The sequence below is a fragment of the Etheostoma cragini genome, chromosome 20 (assembly GCF_013103735.1).
Source record: "Etheostoma cragini isolate CJK2018 chromosome 20, CSU_Ecrag_1.0, whole genome shotgun sequence".
In the NCBI taxonomy this organism is placed as follows: Eukaryota; Metazoa; Chordata; class Actinopteri; order Perciformes; family Percidae; genus Etheostoma; species Etheostoma cragini.
This window is the reverse complement of record NC_048426.1, coordinates 9,741,012-9,765,723: the sequence shown is the minus strand read 5'-3', so window position 1 is coordinate 9,765,723 and position 24,712 is coordinate 9,741,012. Positions and strand designations below refer to the sequence as shown.

The following is a 24,712-nucleotide window of genomic DNA, read 5'->3' as shown; positions in this document are numbered from 1 at the left end:
TTACAAATAATTGACAGCTATAGTTACAAATTACCTACTTTGCAGATTACTGTTTGATCAGTTTTAAAAGTTTGCTGCATCTGAATACTTCTTTCACCACTGTAACTCGTGCATGCATGGAGTCTTTATCCACATTGTCTACCTCTCCACTTGTACATCCTATAAAGACTTTATGAGTGGAGGAAGTTTGCTGCTTAAAATATCACAACTTCCACCATAGTCACTAACAACATTTGTTTCTGCTCCTCGCAAGTGGAATGTAACTTCCACAAACAGCACCCCCTGTTGATGTCTATGTGTAAGGACAGGTGAGAGGTAACAAGTTGAGAGGTCGTGTTAGCAAAACGGTAAGGCGGCTCTACTTTTGCTCTAGTCATAGTAAGTAAAGGCACTCAAAGAAAGCTTGTCGTGGGCTATTATCCCGCGAAAAACAGGCGTCACCTTTAAGGACTAGTAACGCAGTTGTTGCCAAGTTTTGGCTAACGCTAGCAAGCTGCTACTGACTTGCATAGCTACTTGCTATGTCGCAACCAAGTGCTTATTGGAGCTAACGCTAACATAACTAGCTCACCTAACTGAAACTTTGATTCGGGAGGAGAAACACACGAGGTGGGTATTTTGTCATCCGACAGTATGTAATATATATTTCGACAGTAGTTAGTGCCTTATCCAGTCCTGTTAATATTTGCAGGCTAACATCGGCTAGCATGAGCTGTCTTCTGTTTATGTTGGATTTCGGTTGCTAAATTAGCATGCATGTTGTTCGTGTCAGCCTTGTCGTTAGCTTTCTCTCATTTTCCGAGTAGCCTATACTTTAACGTTATATGCAGCACAATCTACTGTAGAGTTGTAATTTATCAATGAAATGGCCATTGAAGTGCAGAAACTGTCCTAACGGAAACTATCATAACATCAACCAGTCCATTATTACGTCACATTTCATCTCACCATTTTTAATCTGAAGGGTTACACTTATTTGCATGTAAGGCTAGGGTTAAATCATTATTTGCAAAACAACGTGCTAACCGAATGGATGATCATTTACAGACATAACATGGGAAATCTTGTTTAGGGCCTGATTGTGTAACCACTTAGCTTAACGTTAAAGTTAAACGTTGGCTAACCTGGTCTATCTGGTTAAAGTCCTTGCTCTTTATTTGCCCCACCCTGGGATTATGGAAAATGTGTGCACGGTAGATAATAATCGATGTGTTGGTCTTGATCATACTGCATCAACGAGGCAACGTTTAGTCCGGGTTTCCTATTGCAGGTTGATTTAATATCAGCAAATACCCAGCGTTAATGAATTACTCAAAATGGTATAGGAAGGTCCACTATACAGCCATGCACCTTGCTCCCAAACTCATTACTCATTCAGACTTTTTGTGCATCTGATAATACACCCCAACCAGTTCAGACATATCAGAGACTGAAAGAAATGAGTCTTAATATATCAAAATGTCTTCGTTATTTAATGCAAAGTCTTGTTTAATTTTAAGAACCGGAAGGTAGTAGTGGTATCGTTTATCGTGACATCCCTAGTTACTGTAATGTTTTCGTAATTTGAACTACGCTTTACGTCCTGATCCTTGCACCATTTAATTTTGTCAATTTTGCACTAAAGTTCTTAAAAAAATGAAATACTCAGTACTTTTCATTTGTTAAGTAAATCACACAAGAGTATAAAAATAGGCTATACCATTTGTTTATTTCATATATACTATTTTTATTTGTTGAATTACCAGAAGGCATGCATATATTGTAATCCAGATATGAGAAAAATATTTTTTATTAATTACATTTGAAAACCTGTATAAACAGAACACCAAAGAACAATATTAACTATGCAAATTATTAACAACATACCAAAGTAAAATAAATACCCGAAGCTATAACACTTGTTTTCTTTGTAACAAAATAGCTTACTGTTGAAAAACAAACAGAACTAAACTCCATTTTAGAGATGATTTGAGCATATTGAAAATTCTTCTCCATTCAAGTTCTCTTACAGTTACAAAGTGAATTAAATGGCTACTGTTTCACAGTACTGGGGGGCGGGCCGACGCACAAACGCATAACACTGGTGCACACACCAGACACAAGCCACTACGTTCTGTTTACTGATAGCTAGCGTTTAACTCAGGCTTTAATTAGCTAGTATGGTGCAATTTTTGGCATTGTGTTTTATTCCTCCTCTCAATACTGCTTCATTTTCCCCTTATAAGACCCTTGTTGATTGTGGAAATATTGAGGGGTGCGGACTGAGGAAGGTTGTTAAAGGTGCAATATGTAATACTGACAACTAGTGTTTAAAATAGTTACTGCAGTACAAATTCAAAAATAGAGAGAGAGTCATTTAATCTTTTACATTTTGGAGACATTTGTATGGTGAGTCTGGCCACTCTCCATTGCCAAGTGTCTGTTGAAGTTTAAAACTATTGGATCTGCCCAGAGCCACTCTGAGTCTACAGTAACCAATTGCTATAGATTGTTCTTGCTCGGGTTTTAACTTCTGGATATTTGGCAGCATTTCCACAATGGACTGAATGGCTCTGCTTGTATCTTTCTCCACCCGCCATTACGGAACTACAACTCTAGCGCGAGGCCTTAATGTCATCATTCTCAGACACTCCCTCTGTTCGCTGATTGGACCAGTTAAAATTTGGCCAGAGAAAACCCAAGAATATACCGCAAACCAAAACTTAACAGCACAGGGGTGTAGCTTATGTTAGATGCTGGCTATATTGACAGTCATAAAAGCCCGCGCTCACATGGAGCTCTGTACCCAACTGACAGACACACTTTTTGGGGCTTAGAATTACGCTTGGAACTGCTAAAAACACGACAACCTTCAAGTTCAAGTTCAGAAACCTTTATTTGTCCCCAAGGGGCGATTCATTTTTGCTGCAGTAGCAAATAATTGACACACAGTAGATGAAAACAAAGACAACAACATCAATTAAATACAATCTGAAACCAAATGGCAAAAACAAATGCCACAACATTAAAAGTTTAAACCCCAGTGTACCTTATGTGGCGACGTTACCTAGTCTTTCCAGAGTTAAGCAGAGAGATAGCAGAGGGGACGACCTCTCCGCTCAACTGAACACATTTTAATGGCTTAGAATTACAGCAACAATCAATAAACACACAGCAAACATATCTTCCGGATTTCCCCTCTCTTGGCTTAAAATAACTCACCATTGTCGGCTACAGCGGCTGATCAAAATGCCTGGAAGATCTCACTTATGAAACTGATAAATCATATTTAGTTTTTTTTTTTTTTTTATCAGTTGATATTAATCTAACTGTATCAAATTGTCATATGATATTGTCCCTAATCGATTGCAGGTTCCTGATTTGCTTCAAAATCATACTGTGACAGACTTAAGATATCGGCAAATATCCTACGATGGCCAAAGAATCAATATATTGTATTGTGATTGAACTTGAGATCTACATCCCTACTGCTCAGCTCTGGAGTGTATTCTGGGTTTTAAAAATATTCCTTCCCTTAAATCCATTTGCAATTAATTTTACAGCATTATCTATTTGATTCTTCCACTCTCTCTTTTCCTCTGTCTCTTAAAACACACACACACACACACTCTCTCATAAGTTCATTGTTTAGCCTTGACATGCTTGACCTCTTCACTCTGCTCTTCTCTGTTGGGATGTCTGGTCTTGGCTTAAGGAATGCAAAAGGATTGCCAGAGAATTTAGACTTGGAATATGAGTAGCAGGCCTATGCTTTGCATTGCGTGTGGTGGTGTGTGGGGGAAGTACTTTCGGAATCATTACTATCTTGAAAAAATAAATGAAGAACCCAAATGGATGACACTAAATCAAACCACAAGTGGTATTTGCTTTGGAGCATGGAAACAAAAGTGTTTGCGTGGATGCATTTATAAAAATACTATGTCCCGGGTGTTGACACCAAACGCGAGAAAACCTGTTTATTTAACATCTAAAGGTCCATAATTCCATTCACTTCTCACAACGCAGACTCCAGGTGTGCCATGCATTTTTACTGTATGTATAAATAGGCTTGTCTGCTTGTTCCAGGAGTCACCCAAGGGTGTGCTTTTTGTGTGTGTGGGGACACAATTGGCCTAATTGTGCTGAGCAAGCTTGTTTTGTCACCTTTCTCTCGTGTCTCACATTTTCCGTTTTTAAAGCCAGTAACCCTTAAACCCTTACTGCCAGCATAATCATGCACACAAACACACTTGCATCCTTTAAATGCACCTTCAGCCACTTTGGTCGCTGCTGTGAGATTTGCTGCGTCATGGTGCGGCACAGGGTGTCAACGAGGGCAAGCTGATGGGAGTGTTGGGGGTAGGTAGTCTTAACTAAAGGCTTGTGGTATCGCAACAGTAATTGAAGTGGAAAGTGTGAACCACAGTTATAAAAGAAGAAAAAAAACCTGCTGGATAAAATGTCTCCCTGTAGCATCAGCTCGTACTCAGCAGGGACAGGACCTAATCAAGTCAGGAATTGCAGTGTTTCCCCTTTAATCTTTAATTGACTTGCTCTTACTCCTAGTTAATCGTAGTGTTTGTTATGGTTGTTTTAGACACTTAGCCTGCTTACTGTTATTAGTTTATTGATGTAGCCCTTCATTATATCTATCTATAAAACAAGGAACCTCTGTGCGTTTGTGTGTCCCCATACGTGCAGGCGGGCGATGGCTTCTTTAGGGCGGCTGATTGACGACGAAGAGAGACGCCATATTGTATAGAGACGGTGAGGTCGCAACACCTCTTTCTGTCACTGACTCAGGTGCAGCAGCGAGGCTACGGGCGCGTTATGTACTGGGCCGGCGCCTTGCGTGGCAGCTCCGCCACCATCGGCGAATATACATTGGTGAATAAGAGGAAAATTTACCATCACAATTCTGCAGTACTCTCGAGTCCCCACAGACGCCTCTCTCTGTCACGTGTGTTCAGTGAGCAACAGCGAGGCTTGGGCGTGTCATGTAGTACTGCAGATAGGGTCTGTGCACTGTGCTGGAGGAAAAGGAAGATAGATGTTCTATTGCCTCTAACTTTCTTTACAAGTAAATAGAGCCAAACCCACAGCACTGATGATGTCGTGGTTCATGATTTCAGCAGTGCAAAGGGAAAAAAGTTCCTGCCATCGGCCCATTCTGAACAGGCACATAGTCCTAACAAAAAAGGGTAATTCATATTTAGAGCTTGTGAAATGATGTGCAGCTGAAGAATTATCTTGTGCATATGTGAAATGTTTTTGTTTGGATTTAATTTGCATGTGTAAAAACGTTTTGTAGCTGTAGACTGATTTTGTGCATCTGTAATCAAAACATGTGGAGGGAATAATTTAAAACTTTTTCACAGGTTTCACAGTTTGACTAACAGGCACAAATTTCCTGTCTGTGTGTCAATGCCGGAAGTTACAAGGATACATTTTGACTGTTTTTACTCTTAACTAACTTGCCAAACAGCACTTTGCCCACTGACCATCCAATCAGAGGATAAGTCCAACTGTCCAGTCAGCGGGCAAAATGTTCTGTTCTGTTTACTTTGTCCATTTGGAGCATGTTGGAGTCAGCGCCAAGGGGGTGAGTGAGCATCCAGAAAGCGTACCTCCTATGGGGAGATTCTGAGGCTAACAAGCCATCACCTTCCGTTAGCATTCCATTGACTTCTATTCATTTTGGCGTCACTTTGACAGCGAATAACTTTACATCTGAAGCATTTTAAAGACCCTATTTGTCCATTTATTTTAAAGAAACATGACAATGTATAAAAGGCTCCATTACCTTGTATCTCACGTTATCACATAGCAGAGGTTTTTGTAAAAAAAAAAAAGGCTATCGATTGTGTCATAACCATGCAACTTTCTTCTTCTTTTTTTTAAAAGATATTTTTCAGCATTTTAGGCCTTTATTTTGATAGGACAGCTGAGAGAAATGACCATAAGTCAGGAGAAGCTTGCAGGCAACCGGGTGAACTTGGAGGCCAACAGTCAAGGGAGAAGCATTAAGCATCGGCACTACATATTTCAGCAACGTTTTGATGGACTGGAAATACTTCGCTATGTTGCAAGTGAATTCATATCTAATAGTAACATTTACCCACAAAAAGATTTCTCTTGGCACAGCTACCAGAAGACTTACAACTTTCAGACATGTTGCTTATGTCACATCTACGTCATCACGCTCAGTTTGAGGCTGCGCAGTAACGCTCAGCTGTCACTGGAGATGTGCTTCTAATTGACTTCACTGGTCTCCGTTGAAGTCTATGGCATCGCGGAGGCTATTTCTTCCACTGCCCATGGCCAACATGGAGGAGCTGATCCTTCTGGGAAACAGGTGGGTTAATTACACATGTAGGCACATAACATGCCAGTGAAACTTTACGTTGTAATTAACCAGACATATGAGGACAGCTGTGCGTGCGTCCAAGGTTTACTTGATTTGCATATTTATTAGTTTATGTGGGCATTGCTAATGTCTTAGCCGCTTCACTCTGTTGGCTAATTTATATTGTTGTGCTGTTGAGGCAGGTGCTTCCCGACATACTGCCGCAGGCACTTAGGGGTGAATAATGTTAGCGGTTTGCAATATAGCTACAGTGTATTGTTTTGAGTTGGGCCGCAATTGGCAGACTCTAAAATGGGTGCTCCAGAGCAGTTTTTTTTTTTCTAGCAAGAAGTAGCATCTCGGGGGTGAGATACATTAGAATTATTGCTAAAATAGCGTAGGTCCACTCACCATTTAAATTTATTTTTTATCGTTGGAAATCATACTCCAATTGTCTTTGGGTCTAGATTTGTGGTGATGTGTGTCCATGTCATGACACTCCATCCAGACACTTACAGAGGTAAAGCTCTCTGTTTGCTGAGATGTGTTTATAACTTTTAACTGTGATTGGTACAGCAGATTAAGAGCTATGAGACAAGTAATGTGACTGGCTGAGAGAGTATTTATTAATCGCCATACTCACTCATCTATATATTTACCATCACCCAGACCCTTTGCATGTTGCGCTGCTGCAAACGAAAATAGAATGTGCATGGTGACACCCACACAGTGTGTGCGCCACCACAACATATCACTGATTTCAAATTTAAACCAAAGTGCTAAATATCAAAGTGTGGGTGCAATGCATGCTTTGCCACTGCACTGCTTTTTAGTTGTCACTGTATATATATTTTATCAAAGCTGACTAATTGTCCTTCATGTAATTGAAATATATACTATTATGTGTTTTAGTGCAAAGGATCAAGGGAAACTGTGGTGTTGCAACTGGAGTGTGTCGCTGCTGTTCAGCAGGGAATATTCCTCTGCCCGGCCTGGGAGGACCACGACGGCCTCTGCATCCCCAGAAACTGCAACGCTCTGTCTGGTGTCTACAGCACCATCATCCCCACCACCCAACACCTGTACAGGAAGCAATATTGGAGAGATTGAACTCAGTGAGCCGTACACCGTTAGTTACTTTGATGTAACGAAGCTTGGGGGCAAATTATTCAATGTTTCAGCCCTAGTTGATTATCGATACAACAAAGTGCATATTCGAAACGCTTGTTTGTGCCCTTTGCTCAATTTTTACTGTGGGGGTCAGAGGCCTTAGTAATGTGTGAATTAGTGCAAAACAGTGCCATAATGTGTTTTCTGGTTGTGCATTAATGGGCACCATCACTGGCTATAGTGGGATATATGGGATGGGAATTGTGAGGCTTGGAAGATATGTATAACTCGCTTATCAAATTGTTTACTTGATATGGATGCAAATGGGTAAAGGCAAATATTTCTCTGGGACAAACAAATTTGTGGTTGTTGGTCTAAAGATATATGCAAATTGTTTTGTAACTATGGGCTTGGAGAGTTGCTTTTTAATAATGAAAAACTGAATATTGGTCTGTTTAAAGAATCTGTGTTTGCTGAGAGCAGGGGGCCAACGATATATGGTTAACAAGCCACAATTGCGTATTTGTATGACAATAAAACCTGTATATGGCAGGGAGAATTATGTTGTATATAATTGGTCTAATAGGCAAAGATCTCTATGTGCTCAGTTGAGATCTGGTATTTTACCTTTGACTGTGGAAACTGGACGATACGTTGTTTAAATAATATAGTAAATGTTTTTCTCTTTTGATTTTTACTGTCCTTTTTATTGTAAACTGCAGATTAAGTAAGATAAAAACAGATAGTAAATATGGATGATGCATCTTGAGAAAGCCGTGGAGAAGAGAAAAAAAGCTATTTAGTGAGATGATTGTTGGAATTTGTATGTACTACTTTGGTCATTTTTGCTCAATTCTTTTTTCATATTTTTTGAAAGTAGAAAATGTTTGGCATGACACAGAAATAAAGTAAAACTAACTAAAAAAGGAACTGTTGGCTCCATCTTTTCCATGTTGACAACAATTTGCTCTAGATAGACGGCGTAACCAGAAAAGAGCCTTTTTCCCCTTGATTAGACAGTTTGACTTCTCTTCTGATTGGATGGTCAGTGGGCAACGCACTGATTGGCTAGTCAGCTCGGGCATAAAAACAGGATTAAAATACGTGCTTTAGAGTTGAACACATAGATAAAAATTGAATTTCAATTGAATTGACTCTACGGCTCTACGGCTGTGCAATTAATTAAAATTCAATTTTGGCCCCCAACAATCATCAAAATAGTGTAATCGAGAAAACCCGATTATTTTGCCATGTTCTGTTTTGCTAGAACACTCTTATGTTGTCTTGTGTTCTGAATGACACGCACATTCGCACGCGCACATTCGACCCTCCCAAAGCCATAAAATCTCTCAGCAGACTCCCTGTATTCACTTACTGTTTAAAACCTTTTCCAGCTTAGTGCATGGGCCTACCGCTCAAAACCAACATGAAGAAATATAGTTATGTTCCACAGCTCTTGGTTTTGTTGATGTTGTTAACTGTATGTAAAATGACTCACGTAATGTTACTCCACCGTCTATGTGCTGGATTTTTCTCTAGTTATCTAATAAATAAGCCCACTAAGGGCAACATCATTGTTCATATTTTAGCACAATGTTTAGTAATGACAGTAGGCTAGTAAGTAGTCATAGTTAAGTGAAAATGTGACGTGTGACACAGGATTGTGTTGCTGTGCATCTGGAATTATTCATTTGCTGTGTAAAGTTATGTGTGATATCTGTAAAAGCTGAACCGACTCACACTAGTAAAACCAATTTTATTCTGATCCAAAGACTCTTTCTGTGAGATAAAAGACACTAAAAGATTACACCCTGGACACTATCCATTATATCCATAGGTTAATGGGTAATTGTGTTAACTAATCGTGATTTTAGTATTGACCAACATAATGGGGATTAGTATTTTTCCCATAATCGAGCAGCCCTAATAAATAGGACATTTGCGTGTCCTTCGCTCACAATCTCAGATTACTCCACAAATTGTAAAATCCCATACACAAATAAGTCTACAGCTGAACATCATTTCACAAGCCCAAGATATTATTGACCCTTGTTTGAATCCATATTAAACAGACAGGTGTCTTAACATGTAGCAAGTGAAGCATTTGGACCAAAGTCCACGTACTAATAAGGTACATCGAAACAGGTGCAACAAAATGAGAAGGAGAGAGAGAGGAAGATTCCAGTCAAGCACACAGTCCTCAGAAGAGGTCTAATCAGGCAAAATAACTGGAAACACCTGAACACAAATGGAGGGACATGTTCCATAAGTGTAGCATTACTATTGGAAGCTGAAGCGGTCACCACTGATGTCATTGAAATGACAAGGGATCCTCATTGGCATAACCACGGACAATTGAAGCTCCTGTTACTTGGTTTTGGATAACAGAAGGATTACAGGCTCAGTTCCCTTCCCTCAGGGATCTTATGACCAAGGTATTTCTGCTGTGTTGCAGCAACCGTTACGAACATGCTTAACCATGCTAATTCAGTCTACTTTAATGCTTTCCATTTATGTTCATCTAGAGTAGCTTACTGGTGTCTATGCAGTTTGAATTTGTGTTTTTTCCTCAAAGTACTTGCTTCATTTGCTATTTTCAAAATTGCCTAGTAAATTCTGCACCGGTGTGAATGATAAATTGGTTGTTGGCACTCAAAGATTACCATAGCTTCAGGTGTGCTGGCATGCTTTTTCTACTACGGTAGTGGATTTTTTTGTTGTGAATTTACCGTTTCCTTTTTTTATATATATATACACTATAGCATAAAGCCTTTGTAAGACATTACTAAATACATACAGAGATAAGTTATGTGGTATCGAATCAGTGCAATGACTCACACACAAGGGTTAGCTACCACGGTGTAAGAAAACAGTCAAGTGCAACGGCATGGCAAAATCTCTGATTTACATCAGTTGTACAGTATATTGTCTCATCATGTTGTCACATTGCCTACACTTAGCTTCGTGTTGGCTTTATTTTGAGAACAAAAACAATGTAGCCATTGTTAAAATTTCCAGATACACTTTAAAGTTATTGACCATATTTTACAGCTTCAGTGGATGCAGCCGGGATATTTAACCACCAATCTTTTATGTTGTGAACGTCCTAAAAGGTGTCCTGTGTATGCACCTGTAAAGACTGTGAATAATATTTTGGCCACAACCACACTTGATTTATTGACCATACACCCACAATTTGTTACCAACACGCAGAAAGGTTCCTCTATTTACATTCCACACTAGGAATGTCTGCCCTGTAATGTGGGAAAATATGTCAGAAGAACAACAGAACAGCAGTCCTTGCTATTGATGAGACTGTCGATAATCCCAGATGTTTCATGTTACAGAGTTGCTCCGCTTCAGCGAGCCTACTTTCCATAGTGGAAATCCAAGTCAGGAATTCATTCCATAAATGTCATCGTTTTTCTTGTCTTAACAAAACAACGTCGGCTCACCCTATGACTGGGTTAACCGTGTCTCCTTCATCTCTCCACAGATGGCGGTGTCGGTGCGGGGTCTGTACTTTGTGGTGACCCTTTTTTTGGGTAGTTTTTTTGGAAGTGTCTTCATGCTGGGTCCTTTTTTGCCCCTCATGTTGCTGTCTCCTTCTTGGTACCGCTGGATCACTGATCGTATCGTCGCTACCTGGCTCACCCTACCTGTGGTGTGTACTCCAGCTTAACCTTTACTTAGCCTACTAACGTGGGTGCCAGATGGCCTTAAGCTACCTGGGTTTGACAGACACAGTCACCATAGCTCAGCCCTATTTATGCCTCCCTGTGTAATCTCATATTTTTAGCTTCATCCGAAGTATTCCCCATTTATTTAGATTGCCCTTGAGAACCATTATGCAAATCTTGTTTACAGTGACCGCAGGAGTTGAAGGCATTATTTATTTACTTTCTTCTCACTCTCATAAATGTATCTTATCACCTTCACTCTTACCAGTCTCTCCTCTCTTCCTCTACATCCATCTCCATTTTGCTCTCTCTTACTGCCCTTTCCATTCCTCCCTCTCTTGTACTATTTCTTAATCATCCTTCCTCTGTCCTGGCGTCTCTTCCCTCTGTAGTCATTGCTGGAGCTGGTATTTGGTGTGAAGGTGGTGATAACCGGTGATGGCTTCATTCCGGGGGAGCGAAGTGTGATCATTATGAACCACCGTACCCGCCTGGACTGGATGTTTCTTTGGTGTTGTCTGCTGAGGTATAGCTACCTGCGTCTGGAGAAGATCTGCCTCAAGGCTGCCCTGAAGGCTGTGCCTGGCTTTGGTGGGTACACAGTGGGGGCTCTGTCCTTTCTCACACACACACACACACACACACACACAGACTTGCACACTTCTGCATACCATAATATATGCTTTGCAAAGCATCTCTTCAAAACCATTATTACATCACTGCAAAGTAGTTTACTTTGAACATAGGAAGAGGTACGGCTTAATCTAAATTTAAAAGAAGAACAGTATAATGGACATTCTGAGTAGTAGAATCGCAGAGCATATGTACTCTGATGGAAAAGGCCAAAGTTGGTTGCTTTTCCTGGAAAACATAGGCATAGGTTTAGCATACGAATGAATCAATCACACATGTAAAGACTTTGTATATATTTTCCAGGCTGGGCAATGCAGGTGGCCTGCTTCGTCTTTATTCAGCGCCGTTGGGAAGATGACAAGAAGCACATGGGCAACATGCTGGACTACTTCTGTGACATCAGAGAGCCACTGCAACTGCTGCTGTTCCCGGAGGGCACAGACCTCACTGGTAAGTTTTAAACAATGCATCTCTCTATCCATTCTTTGGGACAATTAGCCTACATTTCAGTTGTTAGTGCAAAGGTGAGAATAACACTGTTATGCAAACCCAATTTCCAATGGAAAAGGCATAGCAAAAATGATGGACACACGCCCCACACAGTCATTTCTGCAAGAATGCTCTGATCTTGTTTCAATCCAAGCATCAGCAACCCCAGTGTCTAAAGCCCTTTCAGACCACAAAGAAGCCAATCAAAGTCATGAGTAGCTTTACTGGGATTTACATATCATGATGTTAGAATGGGCCAGTTGAGTTACATCGTAATTGGCCAGCAGATTAAGGGCTTTAAAGACTGTTTGATGTTTTTTGCGCCTGTGCATTTTGTGTGTCTGCAAGCGCACACGTTTGCATTTAAGCCTCTTAAACCTCAAGGCTTAATTTGACGCAAACAAGCATGCACTGTCGTCTAATGCGGAAGTCGTCTTGTCTTTTACTCTTGGCGTACATACAGACCTCCATCTACAGGATCAGGTCCAGAGTGCACTTAAGCCCCTCTAAACATTTCCATGACCCCTTTTTAAAGCTTGCAGAGCTTGTGTAAATTTAATGAAAGATTGTGTAAGAATGACATGTCACAGGTTTGTGTATTGTATCTCTTATCTACCAAGTTCTATTTTTTAATAAGGATGCATTATATGGAATAATTAGTCTTTCACAGTTTATATACGTTTAGTGATATTTTAGATTATAAATTAGACTATAAAGCTACAAAGCTACTCAGTATATAAGCAGCTGTAAAGTACACAGTCAAAATGAATCAAATTATTATCAAACTAATACTGCTGGCTTGTTAAGAGTCATTAAAATGAACTTGAATTACCTTAATTGTATGTTAATATAATAAGTATTAATTGTATTGTTATTAGAAAATAGAGCAACGTGATCAGTCCAATGCACATAACAAATTAAATTACCAGTTGTGTCTTAAAATAAGTAAACAATTATACATGGCCTGTCCTTACCTGTGTCACAAACCGAGCTGCATGGCCATGACAAAAGATTCAAATATATGTATATACACATAGTTGATTGCTCCCCAATCAGAATACTTTCCACATACAACATATGTGACATAATTTACAAGTTAAAACAACGTATTATGGTGAATACAGTTGCCAGAGGTTTCTTTCCTACTGCCATTACTCTACTGAATAAGAGGGGCTATCCCCACTTGGGCCACTCACCCACTTCTCTACACATTACATAGTTATCATTCCAATATGCATCTTGCACAATACTTAGCACTATTAGTTTTTGCTCTTTACATCCCACTCCATGTGTACTTGTCTGATATTATGTCCTATTTGTAACTATTGTTGTTACTATTGTACCGTATGTCTCTTTGTATAGAAAGTTAACTCCTACCAAAGTCAAAGTATACTTGGCCTATAAATCTGATTCATATTGTGTATCTGTGTCTCTTGTAGAAAATACAAGAGCAAAGAGTGATGTGTTTGCTGCCCAAAACAACCTGCCGAAATTTGAGTATGTGCTGCATCCCCGCAGCACTGGATTCACCTTCATTGTGGACAGACTACGAAAAGGTTCAACTATTTCTGAAATTATAAAATGTCTACAATAAACATGAGTGATTGGCTTATTTATAAAAAAATATATATTGTTAGTGTGCAAGCAAATGGCAAGATTTCTGCTGATGGGCATTATTTGGTCACAGTCATCGTGATGGAAAAAGTTTCTCAGCAAAACCGTGGGGAAATGACATGCTTACATGATGATTGTAGTAACATCAGTGTAGGCGAGATATCATACCTGTTATTTGTCAGAGTCTCAGACCTAGGTTTCGTCCTACTGCCAACCCTTACAACACCGCTGAGATTCTCATGTTTCCCTATGAGCTCATTCTGGTAGTCGTCCAGAGTTCCTAAATACCACCTCTGGCCGTGCCGTCTCATCCCGCACCTGCCCTCGATGCTGAGCATGGCACTAACTGTCCAAGCAGGTGTTGTGAATCACTGTGATGTCAACAGACTTAGCCAATTCTCCTCTCCCTCTCTCTGCACTGCTGACTGACATGCTGTGCATGTTGTCTTTGTCCCACGTCAACTGTGGCCCTGTCAGCTCTATTTTTACCTTGGTAGAGCTGAGCTGTACAGGAGCAGGCGCTGGCAGGTGTCACCCTATCCACTTGATTTTTCATTCAGCTCTATGTGTGTGGTGTAAGGGCACTGTAGATCAATGATGATGGCATAAAGCTCATTGTACTCTTGAAGGCAGTTTTTTAGTAAAATTATTTAAAAAGCAGTTTTTTGACAACTTGCAGTGTAGTTTACCATAACACATATAGTGGCAAAGGTTCAATCTTGGTATTACTTTATCTCAGTGCTGAATTTGACACGGTTAACCATGACATATTACTAGACCGATTGGAAAACGGATTTGGCCTTTCTGGCTCAATACTAAACTGGTTGGAATTCTACTTAAAGAATAGGGACTACTTAGTGTCTATAAGTAATTATGCATCTGAGCATAAAAATACGACGTCCAGAGTATCCCAAGGCTCCATTCTGGGGCCTCTTCTGTTTAACATCTACATGCTTTCACTGGCAAAGATTATGGAAAACAACAAAATAAGTTACGTATAGTTAGGCAGATGACACACAAATATACATGACCTTATCGCCAGGGGACTATAGTCCATTACAAAAACTGACTAAGTGCATCGAACAAATTAACGACTAGATGTGCCAGAACTTTCTTAAATTAAATGAAGGAAAAACTGAGGTAGTTGTTTTTGGAGCAAAAGAGGAACAATTAAAAGTCTGCGCTCAGCTTCAAACACCAATGTTAAAAACAACAGATAAGGCTTGAAATCTTGGTTTAATGGTTAAAGGACTTATGTCTCAGCAGGATTTGGTAAACTTGTCCGTGCTTTCTGTCCATGCTGTCTTCAGTAGACTTGACTACTGTAACAGTGTCTTTACAGGTTTCCCTAAAAAATCAATCAGACAGCTGCAACTGATTCAGAAAGCTGCTGCTCAAGTCCTCACTAAGACCAAGAAAGTGGTTCACATCACTCCAGTTTTTTAAGTCTTAAACTGGCTTCCTGTTCCTCAAAGAATTAATATCAAAATACTTTTGCGAGTTTATAAATCACTAAATGTTTTAGGGCCAATATACATTTCAGATGTGCTACTACACGACGAACCACCCAGACCCCTCAGGTTGTCTGGGACAGGTCTGCTTTCTGTCCCCAGAGTCAGAACTAAACAGGGGGAAGCAGCATTCAGTTTCTATTCTCCTCACATCTGGAACAAACTACCAAAAAACTGCCGATCTGCTGCAACTCTGTTCTTTTAAATCAAGGCTGAAGACCTTTCTTTTTGATGTTGCCTTCCTTTAAATGGTTGTTCATTTCTTTTTTCTTTTCTTTTTTTAACTGATTTTGTGTAAAGCACTTTGAATTGCCCTGTTGCTGAAATGCGCTACACAAATAAAGCTGCCTCGCCTTGCCTTGAGAGGATGAACCACTAGAAAATTAGAGGTACATGAGTAATGGCACTAAGAGCTGGGATTATAAATGGTGCTTAAAACAGTTCCAAGAACAAGTGTGGATGTAAAAAAAGGAATAATATTGAGTCTCCCAGTGGTGTCATGTCTGAAACCGGGTAGTTTAAAAAAAGCTGTGACGGAAAATGTATTTTAAACAGCTTTTTTATTTTTTTAGGATTTTGCAATAGTTAAATGTCTTGTTTTGGTTATTGGACTATTATACCAGCACGTGATGTTCCTGTGATCATTTAAAACTGTGTCCCTATTCCTAGGAGACAACCTGGATGCCGTCCATGATATTACCGTGGCCTACCCCAAGAACATCCCTCAGACAGAACGCCATCTCATCATGGGGTTTTTCCCTCGTGAAATCCACTTCCACGTCCGCCGCTACCCGGTAGCTTCCCTGCCCGACTCTTCCTCCGACCTGGAGGCTTGGTGTCGAGAGCGCTGGGCTGAGAAGGAGATCCGTCTGCGGGACTTCTACTCAGGCCAGCCCCGGGCCTTTGATAGGGACGGTGTTGCGCGTGTGCCACCTTGTAAGACGGAGCTGCGTGTGAGTCTGATCAAAGCGGCCTCACTGCTGTACTGGAGCAGCTTCATTGCTCTGTGCTTCACTGGCCTGTGGCTGTGGGCGCCATTCAGGCTCTACTGCCTGATCATGGTTGGAGTGTATATGGGCCAGCAGAAGCTGATTGGCGGGCTGGAGCTGCTAGAGTTGGCCTGTCACCGATACTGGAAGACAATCGCTGCCAAAGCGGGTGAGAAGAGTAAGGGGCTGGATGGAAAGCTGCTGTGAGGATGGCCAACAGGGGTGGCTGGACAATGGTATGTTTCCACCTTTGCTCAGCAAGGACACCGTGGACTCAGTTGTCTTGGCATGTTCAGTCCAGGGGGCAAGAGGATCCATTTGAAGGACCCAATGCTCCATGCCTTAGAAAGGAACAGGAGTAATGAGTTCACTTCCTGACGGTATGCATGGTCTCAGCGGAGAGAGAGCTTACCTTTCTTTTGAAGCAGAAAAATAGGAATGTTATTTAGAGTTATGTGTTGGATTCGAGGAATTTATCACACAGAATGTGTCACTTTCCCTTTGAATCCGTTCCTTGTATGAACTCTGTTATTTAGCTTGCTGTCGGTGCATTTTATCAGTTAATGTTATTGGTGTTTATTGTAGTTGTTTGTTGAGAACCTCAGTGTGGTTATGTCATGATGAAACAATGCTGTTAGTATTTGCCATACTGTTGCCATGTCTTTGTAACTGATGTTGTTGTATGCTTTGTGGCCCTTGGTTTTATATTATTGTTGTTAAATATGGAGCAGAGCCTTAGTACAGACCACCTGTACGACTTGACTCTAGCCAATATTGAAATCAGCACTATAGTTAGCTGGAATAGACTGATGGGACTAGTTAAATGAATCAGTTTTGATTTGTAGTCACTAGCAACGGAATAACTAAGGAATATACAGGTAGATATGTGTACCATTGTTTACCTTTTATTGGGTATAATTACCTTTTTATACAAATTGGGGAATGAGGTTTTCCTAGGAAGTCCTCCGAGATAACGTCTGTGATGATGTTTATTACTGTGTAGGTCAGGAAACATAGACTATGTTATTTTGCTTCTTTGCTCAAGTAGCTTTTGCACATAAAAGCCAAAGGTGAGAAAATCAGATGTGATTTTAAAGAGGACCAAACAGAATGTAGTCTGATTTTGTTAGGAAAGGGTAGCCTCATCCACCGCTGGTAAGGTTACCCAAAGCTACGCTGAGGTAAGACTTTCAGTCATCAATTTATCAGGATCAAAGACCTGTCTGTAGAAGCAGATTTGTGCCCTTTCTTGGAAATGAAGGGATGCCTTGTAGAGGCAGGATGTGGGTGGTGGTGCTGCGGTGGAAGAATGTCCTGTTGGGACAACATTACCCCTCAATGTGCAGGGTGGCATAGAGGACCAGACTTGGAGTGGAAAACTGGCCATGAACTCAACCTAATCCAAAAAAGCCCTGTAATGCCCACCTCTGCCTGTGTCCCTCTCTAGAGGATTGGCATTGATGCGCCTGCTAAACTCAATTCGAAAATGACAGCTGAGGAAGCTACTCCAATTGTGCCAAAAAAGGACAGAAAGTGAAACAAGATTTGAGTGGCGCATCAACCACACTTTTAGCCACCGATCTCTCCTTGCCACTCGATACCATTTCAAACTGTTAATTCTGTGAGTCAGGAAACATTTGTGTCTTAGACAGTCTATAGCACTTTCTGTAACACTGCAATGTGGGATCTAGATGACCACTTCAACCCTATTTCGTGAGACAAATGTCTATGACAAGCGTCATTGTTTGTTTATATGAATATAGTTTATATGTAGTTTAGGTGTAAAGAGGCTGTTTTCAGTCACTGTGATCCAGCTGTGAATCTCCATGTCTTACTCTTTCACCTGTGCTGTTTTCTGTTGCTCATGTTACAATCACTTGCTGATGCTGGACCTCTTCAATGTCACTGTCCTCAGGTAAATAAGAGTCTCTTACAGGAGGAAATGTACATCTAAATAAATATTCTATATCAACCCATTCACGTTACCAGCCATTGTTCTTTCGAGTTTCACACTACATACTAATACTCAATTCATATTAAACTCATCTGGCCTGTTGATAAAGTAGCTCATGTCATTAGATGTACAGCAACATCAGTTTAAAATGTCAGATATTGCCAGCGCTATATTGTGACATTACATTACGTAGGAATTGTGATAGTGAGTTTTCATTGAACTGACTATTTTAAGTTACTGCAGAGCACCTTGCGTATTGTCTCAGTAGCCCTTTAATCTAGAATGTACTATACTATAACAATCACTACACTGCAGTGAATGAGTCAACAAGACCTTGAATGCTCATGTTACACAACACTAGGGCCACAGTTTGCGCACACATACACACACACACACACACACACACATATTCTAGTCTACCAGAGATAACCAAAAAGGTCAGGAGCTTTGAAGGTGAAGTACAGTCACCATAGTAACTAATGTTGACTCCCCTGTCTCCTAGCAACGGGATGTAGAGTGATGTCAATGGAAAGCATGCTATTTTCTCCTGCTGACACAATGATGTCACTCCTTTTGTGTGTGTGAAGACAGAGTGGTGGAAAGATAGAAGTGTATTTCTATGTTCTATATCTCTGCTCTCCTGAGGGCATAGAGAGGGGGGGGGGGTGATGCTGACATGGAATCAAAGACAAAAAGCCAATGATAAACTAAAATAGCTGTCCAAAGACGGTGACTCATGGGCCAATTAAGGGTGCAATTGTGCTCCTGCTGCCTTTTTTTGGTCCCCCTGGCCCCCACCCCTGCAAATCAGTCTCTCCATAAAAATATAACTTCAAATTTGCTCCGATAGACTTGACAGTGGGTGAAAATAAGATGAACGAAGCACACATCATCCTGTATGACACAGGAGGCGAACCCTTCACTAGTGTGTCCTTTTTTCCCTGGTATTGAAAGCTGAATGGGGGTATATGACAGGTAATACCCTCATGAGAGATGTGCTTCTCTAATGACTTTAACCTTATAAAGTCATTAGAGAAGCACAATGTCCTGCCCAATAGCACTGTGGAAGTGACTGAAAGGTAATTGGGAAAATAGCTCCTTCTGGGAACACAGAAGTAAAGACTGTGTCCCGTCTAGATTTGTGCCATGGATATCCAATTGCATGCAGACTAACGGGATCAACATAGCCGTGTAATGATCTTATCTGGCCCGATGGCTTTTTCAATAACGAGAGCAGATAATCCTGAGGTTACGCAGGGACAAAGTCAAAGACGACTATGAATTATGAGGCAGGACAGTGAACTCTGTGGAGATGGAGCCTCTTTTTTGCCTCTAGTCTTGTCCAGCATTCAAACTCCAATCTTCTCAATCCATAAATGCTCTAAATCCCTAAACCAAAAGAATATAAGCAACTGCAGAGGATGCAAAAATAGCTGTGACCATAATTGTGTAACCATAATGAATATGTGTCTGAGCTAACTTGAGAGCTGCGGGCTTAGTGTAGGGCTCGTCCAGAAGTGACTGCAGAAAAGCAGACCTGTTGTTGATTCCACCACTGTGACACAGACACACTGACAAAGAAGCCTTCCAACAGGATCAGAGATATAAATAACTCCACAGCAGCACTGCAATATTAGTGGGTGGATAAGGAGAATATTGTAACTGCCTATTTATAAGTCCAATGCAGTCAAACCTCTTCATTGTGGGTGATTCAGTTAGTGCTGATTAGGTAGGGAGGGAAAAATGGAACATATTATTTAGTGATGTAATATATTTTAGTCAAAATGTCTTGCTTTTTTCTAACAACTCATTCAGTATGTGCCTGTATTGGGGAGTTATTTAAGTGCACATATTTCAGTAGACATTTCTGCTCCAGAGAGTAATATAACTGACATGTATTTCCAGACTGCAGTGAAGCTCCACAGCCCTGCCAAGCAGACTAACGTCAGAGGAAGGCAAGGGAGTCAGCATCATGCATTCAAGGGAAAACATCTTCAGAAATCACCTCATCTCTCTGTGTTCTGCTGCCACCTAGAGGTCTAAAGATCATTTTATGGACATGAACATGACAATAATCAAACACATAGTTTGTAAATCTATATGTGCTTATTTACACATGTATCTTCCGCACAAGGTATAAGCCACATTTTGGAAACTAAAATACAAACACCTCTTGAGGAAAAGTGAAAATATGTTAAACCACGTGTTCTCTCCTACAGGAAGAGACTGTTGTGGAAACACAAGTTTTGCACTTGCTGACAAAAAACAAGGCATACGCTATTAAACAAGCACAAATAAGACAAATAAATGTAACCCAGCAAGACTACATGTTTATTTGGAAATCACAGAAAAAACCTTGCTATAGCCAACCATTCAGGATTTGTTTTTTTCCAACCTTCAATCGAGAAAATATACAGTAAGATAAATGTATCAGTCAATAAAACAATAATCATATAGAGTAAAGCAAATAAAAACAATGGACTATCAATAAAATGGTAAACAATTCTGGCACAATGTCACACCAGGGCCATGATGCTGTGCTACAACCTACCCCAAAAATAACTCAATTTTTTTCTATTTTTACAATTAGACATTTTGATTGAAACCTTCCATTGAACTATTAATGCTTGCCTGGCTTTGTGTTAGTAAGAAACAAGTCATCTTATGACCAAATGTGCCCCAAGCATAGGATTATAAAAAGAAGATGGGTCACTATCCTGAAAGTAGTTCGACAGTAGGAGACGGCATCCAACTGATTAAATAAATGGAGTACAGGCAAACTTAAGATCTGATTTCAACCTTTTTTCAGTGTGGCGTTTCCAACATTGTAATGTATTAACTGTTAAGAGAATGTCTGCCGTTTGATCATTTTCCAAACTTGTCTCAGTCTCCAAATTCCGACAACTTTCAAACGCTTGCAAGACCCATCCTCTCATCATCCTGTCTTTGAGCCGACAGGCAGCCAGAGAATGTCTCCATCACGTCTCAGACACATTTCTCCTTTGACACACCGAAGACGCATGGCCTGAAGGTACATGCTCCTCACAAGTCACCACAGTGACATGTTGCTCTTCACACGGCACACCACACAGGCACAGAATCCATGGTAACAGATGGAGAGTGGTCAAAAGAATTAGGTTATAGGCTCAATTGCACGATAGTCTGCTGTTCAGGAGATCACGTCCACACTATAAAGTGTAAAAATGGGACACACATAGCCACTGTGTGTACATATTGAGAATGTTGTTAAATCAATCAAAATACAAGCACATCATGTGAGCCAGATCTAAATAAAACTCCTACACATGGTCAAACACTACAATGAATACTTAAATATGACATCAATCTGTGCGGTCCTTATGGTATCATTTGGACGTGAACATAGATTTCCAAAACTATTATATTCATTAAACTACAGGCTAATGAAAGGTTACTGGTATGGAAATAACAACTATCATGGACTTATTGCATTCAGTGTTCACCAGTTACATTGATACAAACGTCACAACACAGAAGCACAAGCCCGACTGAAAGAGTGATACCTCCAGCGGTTCATGTCACATAGCTGTGCGGAGTGGGCCGCTTGCTTTGCCCGTCTGGGTGATGAACATACTCAGCTCTACTGCCTCCAGTTATCTAAATAAAACAACTAGGTGATGCTTTCGTTTGACCGACCATGTCTATTGTCATGCATGTGCTCAACTACAATATGAAAAAGTGTGAAGCCTTGTGAGGTGGTAAAAATCCTGTGCGGTCGTGCATGAACACTTAAACAAGTGAAGTTGCAACTTCCTATTTGTGTCCCCAGCTGTTTTGAAGGGGTGCCCTGTGACAGATAAAGCAGGAAGTATTTTGGGGAAGCTTTCAGCAAAAGAAGAGCCAGCAAACCAATCTTCTAATCATCAGAGATCTAAGGCCGTAGGCCAGAGACCGGGAAGGTGGCAGGGGGGTCTGCACGTGGTGGTGCGCAGCGCAGAGGCAAGGGGATAAAGGTGAGGGATAGGAGGACATGGGAGTGAGCTTTCTCACACAAGTTATTCCAAGGTCAGTGGCTCATGAGTTGTCTGAGGGGACGTGCTCCTCAAAGCCCTCACTCTCCCTAACCAGCGCCCTCTCCAGGATGACACGTCCCTCTTTGTACCGCTGACTGTCCTCAGTAGCAAACTCATAGATCCAACCCAACTTGCTGTTGCAGTTCTTGCAGCTGACGTCACGCACCATGTGCCTGCCTGTTAGCATCACTCTGTCCTGCACCTCGCTATACTGGAGGTTCACCACCTGCGGAGTGGAGACACAAACATGCAGCATAAAGATTTTGAAGCAGGGAACTAGATACTGAATCTGTGTAGCTTGGTTGATGCAGAGGAAAACATCATAGGTAGTTATCACTGATCTTCCTGTACCTTGTTGAAAAGGAAAGCTCTGCCTGTGGCTCCTGTGAAGCGTGTTGAGATCAGCTCAGACCTGTTGGTCAGGATGGTGTCGCAGTTTGCACAGGAGAAGAGGCGAGTTCCGCCAATGTGGTCCAAGAAGATGCGTCCCATTGTCAAATCTCCACGAGTGACTGAACTTAGGCTAAAATAAGAGAGAGAAAGCTTTTTATTGATGGAAACTGCGATAAAAATAAGAATTGCATTTGACCATAAAGAGTGTACAGGCAGTAACATTTTACAATACAATACACTAAAATTGTGACGTCTAAGATGTTTTTCCATACAGTTTATAACTGTGGTGGCTACTTCTTTAACATAGCTAGGTGTGTGAAGCTATTTTCAGTTTGTTACTGTTTAAGGCAACAAGATTTTTAAGTCTGTGAAGATTCAGCCTGACTGGGATATCTAGACCAGGTCTGAAGAAGGTAATTTCATTTAGCATATGTAAACTAGACTCTACCAAATCAATGTAAATGATTTAATAGATTGGGTTTTATCATTGTTTACGATAATGATAGACATTATGGACTGATTTTTTTTTTTTTAAGGTTTATTTCTTTAAATTAACATTTGTGTTCCTATAGATGTCCAAACATGTACTATATTGCGATATATGTACTGTATATCATCACAATATAAAATAACACGTAACAAGATTTTACACATTTGTAAAGTGAATGCGAATTCACAGCATTTGTAAAGTTTCTCACCAGAAATACAAGGGAACGTAAAGCTACTTAGCAGGGCTCGCAGATATCTACTAACTTTATTGTTTACTGTCTAAAAGGAAAACTGACATTATAAGCTCATATAGGTATTCACTTAACTATATTTTCAGGTTTTATTGTTACCTCCCCTCGTCAAAGTAGCTCCCTGTTGAGCATTTTGATGGTTATTGACTGTAGCTAGATGGCAGCTGAGCTTTGAATGGTGCTGAAAATAAAAGCCGCAATAAAGAATAATAAAAACAGCCTCCCTTCAAAACACACATACTTTTGAGTAACTGAAAAAAGGGAACACGTTTGCTGGTTTTCACATGTTAGCTGAGTGCTGTTGTACTGATTTGTCAAGTCAAAAGAAGCTAACGTTACGTTAGCCGTCCCAGCTAACGGCAAAACAACGAGAGACTATGAACAAGGCGAACAACAACATGACGTATATTTCTGCTTAGCTCCAAATGACGGACTCCTACCTTTTCCAATTTCCTTTAGTGGCACAGTAAGTCCCCACCAGCGATAATGCCACCGATGTTTTAGGTTTATTTTAGACGCGCATATGTTGTTTTTAACCGTCGTCGTCGTGGCTTTGTTGTTCTTTTTCAGCTGTTCCCGTCTGAGCTATGCTCGCTCGACTGTGCTCCTAGCTAGTATCAACATCCGGTCATGACGTAGTAGACTTTGGGTGCGGGTGCTCCACAAGGTGTCGGCAGAGCGGAGGAAAACCTTCACTTCTCCAATAAACCGTAAGTATCTTTTAATGTATTTTTTTGTACCTTGCGTGCAGTGTTGGAAATGTACTTCGATATTTTGCTTAAGTAAAGCAACAAGAACAAAATTAGCCTAACGTTACTCTCTTACAAGTAAAAGTCGTATCGTGTTGTAAAGTAGTATCGTGCATTCGACATTTTACTTGAGTAAAAGTAGAATACAAAAGTATTAGCGTCAAGATTTACTGTAAAACAACTCTATGTCATGATGACTTAGGAAGTTAGAACGTTTTTATTTGTCCCCGTGGGGAAATTGGTCTGCGGCATAGTCACAAAGGCATTTAAACGTCACAAAGACTCCGAAAGACATACTCAATACAAACCCATATTAAAATGTCACCAATAAACATACAAAGGTTAAAGGTAGACATATTTGTCTTAAGGTTTTGAGCGACAAGAACCTTCTGATGCATTATGTACATTTATTTGATGCAACAAAACGTCACATGGTCTGCTGGAAATCTCCACATCGTGATAACTTGTTCGTT

At 40.5% G+C, this 24,712-nt stretch overlaps 2 protein-coding genes across 6 annotated transcripts; one reads left to right on the top strand and one right to left on the bottom strand.

The window, feature by feature from the left end:
• Window positions 1–271: 271 nt before the first annotated feature.
• On the top strand, window positions 272–17,447 carry lclat1 (lysocardiolipin acyltransferase 1). 4 transcript variants are annotated; one of them, XM_034857467.1, is made up of 6 exons: window positions 272–308; window positions 10,932–11,099; window positions 11,508–11,706; window positions 12,052–12,198; window positions 13,677–13,793; window positions 16,032–17,447. In XM_034857467.1, exons 2-6 carry the CDS (start codon window positions 10,932–10,934, stop codon window positions 16,556–16,558), a joined length of 1,158 nt encoding a protein of 385 aa, XP_034713358.1. In that variant the 5' UTR covers window positions 272–308; the 3' UTR covers window positions 16,559–17,447. The 4 variants fall into 4 exon arrangements, with proteins under 4 accessions (XP_034713358.1, XP_034713356.1, XP_034713355.1 ...); XM_034857465.1 differs by having other exon boundaries at window positions 274–347; XM_034857464.1 differs by having other exon boundaries at window positions 290–378.
• A 3,427-nt stretch (window positions 17,448–20,874) lies between these two features.
• On the bottom strand, window positions 20,875–24,127 carry ypel5 (yippee-like 5). Of its 2 annotated transcripts, none has more exons than XM_034857468.1 (3): window positions 23,931–24,127; window positions 22,709–22,880; window positions 20,875–22,583 (listed from the first exon to the last, which is right to left on the bottom strand). In XM_034857468.1, the coding sequence occupies exons 2-3, from the start codon at window positions 22,847–22,849 to the stop codon at window positions 22,359–22,361; spliced, it is 366 nt and encodes a 121-aa protein (XP_034713359.1). In that variant the 5' UTR covers window positions 22,850–22,880; window positions 23,931–24,127; the 3' UTR covers window positions 20,875–22,358. The 2 variants fall into 2 exon arrangements, with proteins under 2 accessions (XP_034713359.1, XP_034713360.1); XM_034857469.1 differs by having other exon boundaries at window positions 24,028–24,066.
• Between the last annotated feature and the right edge of the window lie 585 nt (window positions 24,128–24,712).

What these genes read in the sequence shown, in the direction of transcription:
- lclat1 (XM_034857467.1), top strand. Translation starts at nt 10,932, where the DNA reads ATGGCGGTGTCGGTGCGGGGTCTGTACTTTGTGGTGACCCTTTTTTTG. An exon ending in GAAGGCTGTGCCTGGCTTTG is followed by an intron (nt 11,707 to 12,051) that starts GTGGGTACACAG and finishes TATATTTTCCAG; the next exon opens with GCTGGGCAATGCAGGTGGCC. An exon ending in GGAGGGCACAGACCTCACTG is followed by an intron (nt 12,199 to 13,676) that starts GTAAGTTTTAAA and finishes TGTCTCTTGTAG; the next exon opens with AAAATACAAGAGCAAAGAGT.
- ypel5 (XM_034857468.1), bottom strand. Translation starts at nt 22,849, where the DNA reads ATGGGACGCATCTTCTTGGACCACATTGGCGGAACTCGCCTCTTCTCC. An exon ending in GAGCTTTCCTTTTCAACAAG is followed by an intron (nt 22,584 to 22,708) that starts GTACAGGAAGAT and finishes TCCACTCCGCAG; the next exon opens with GTGGTGAACCTCCAGTATAG.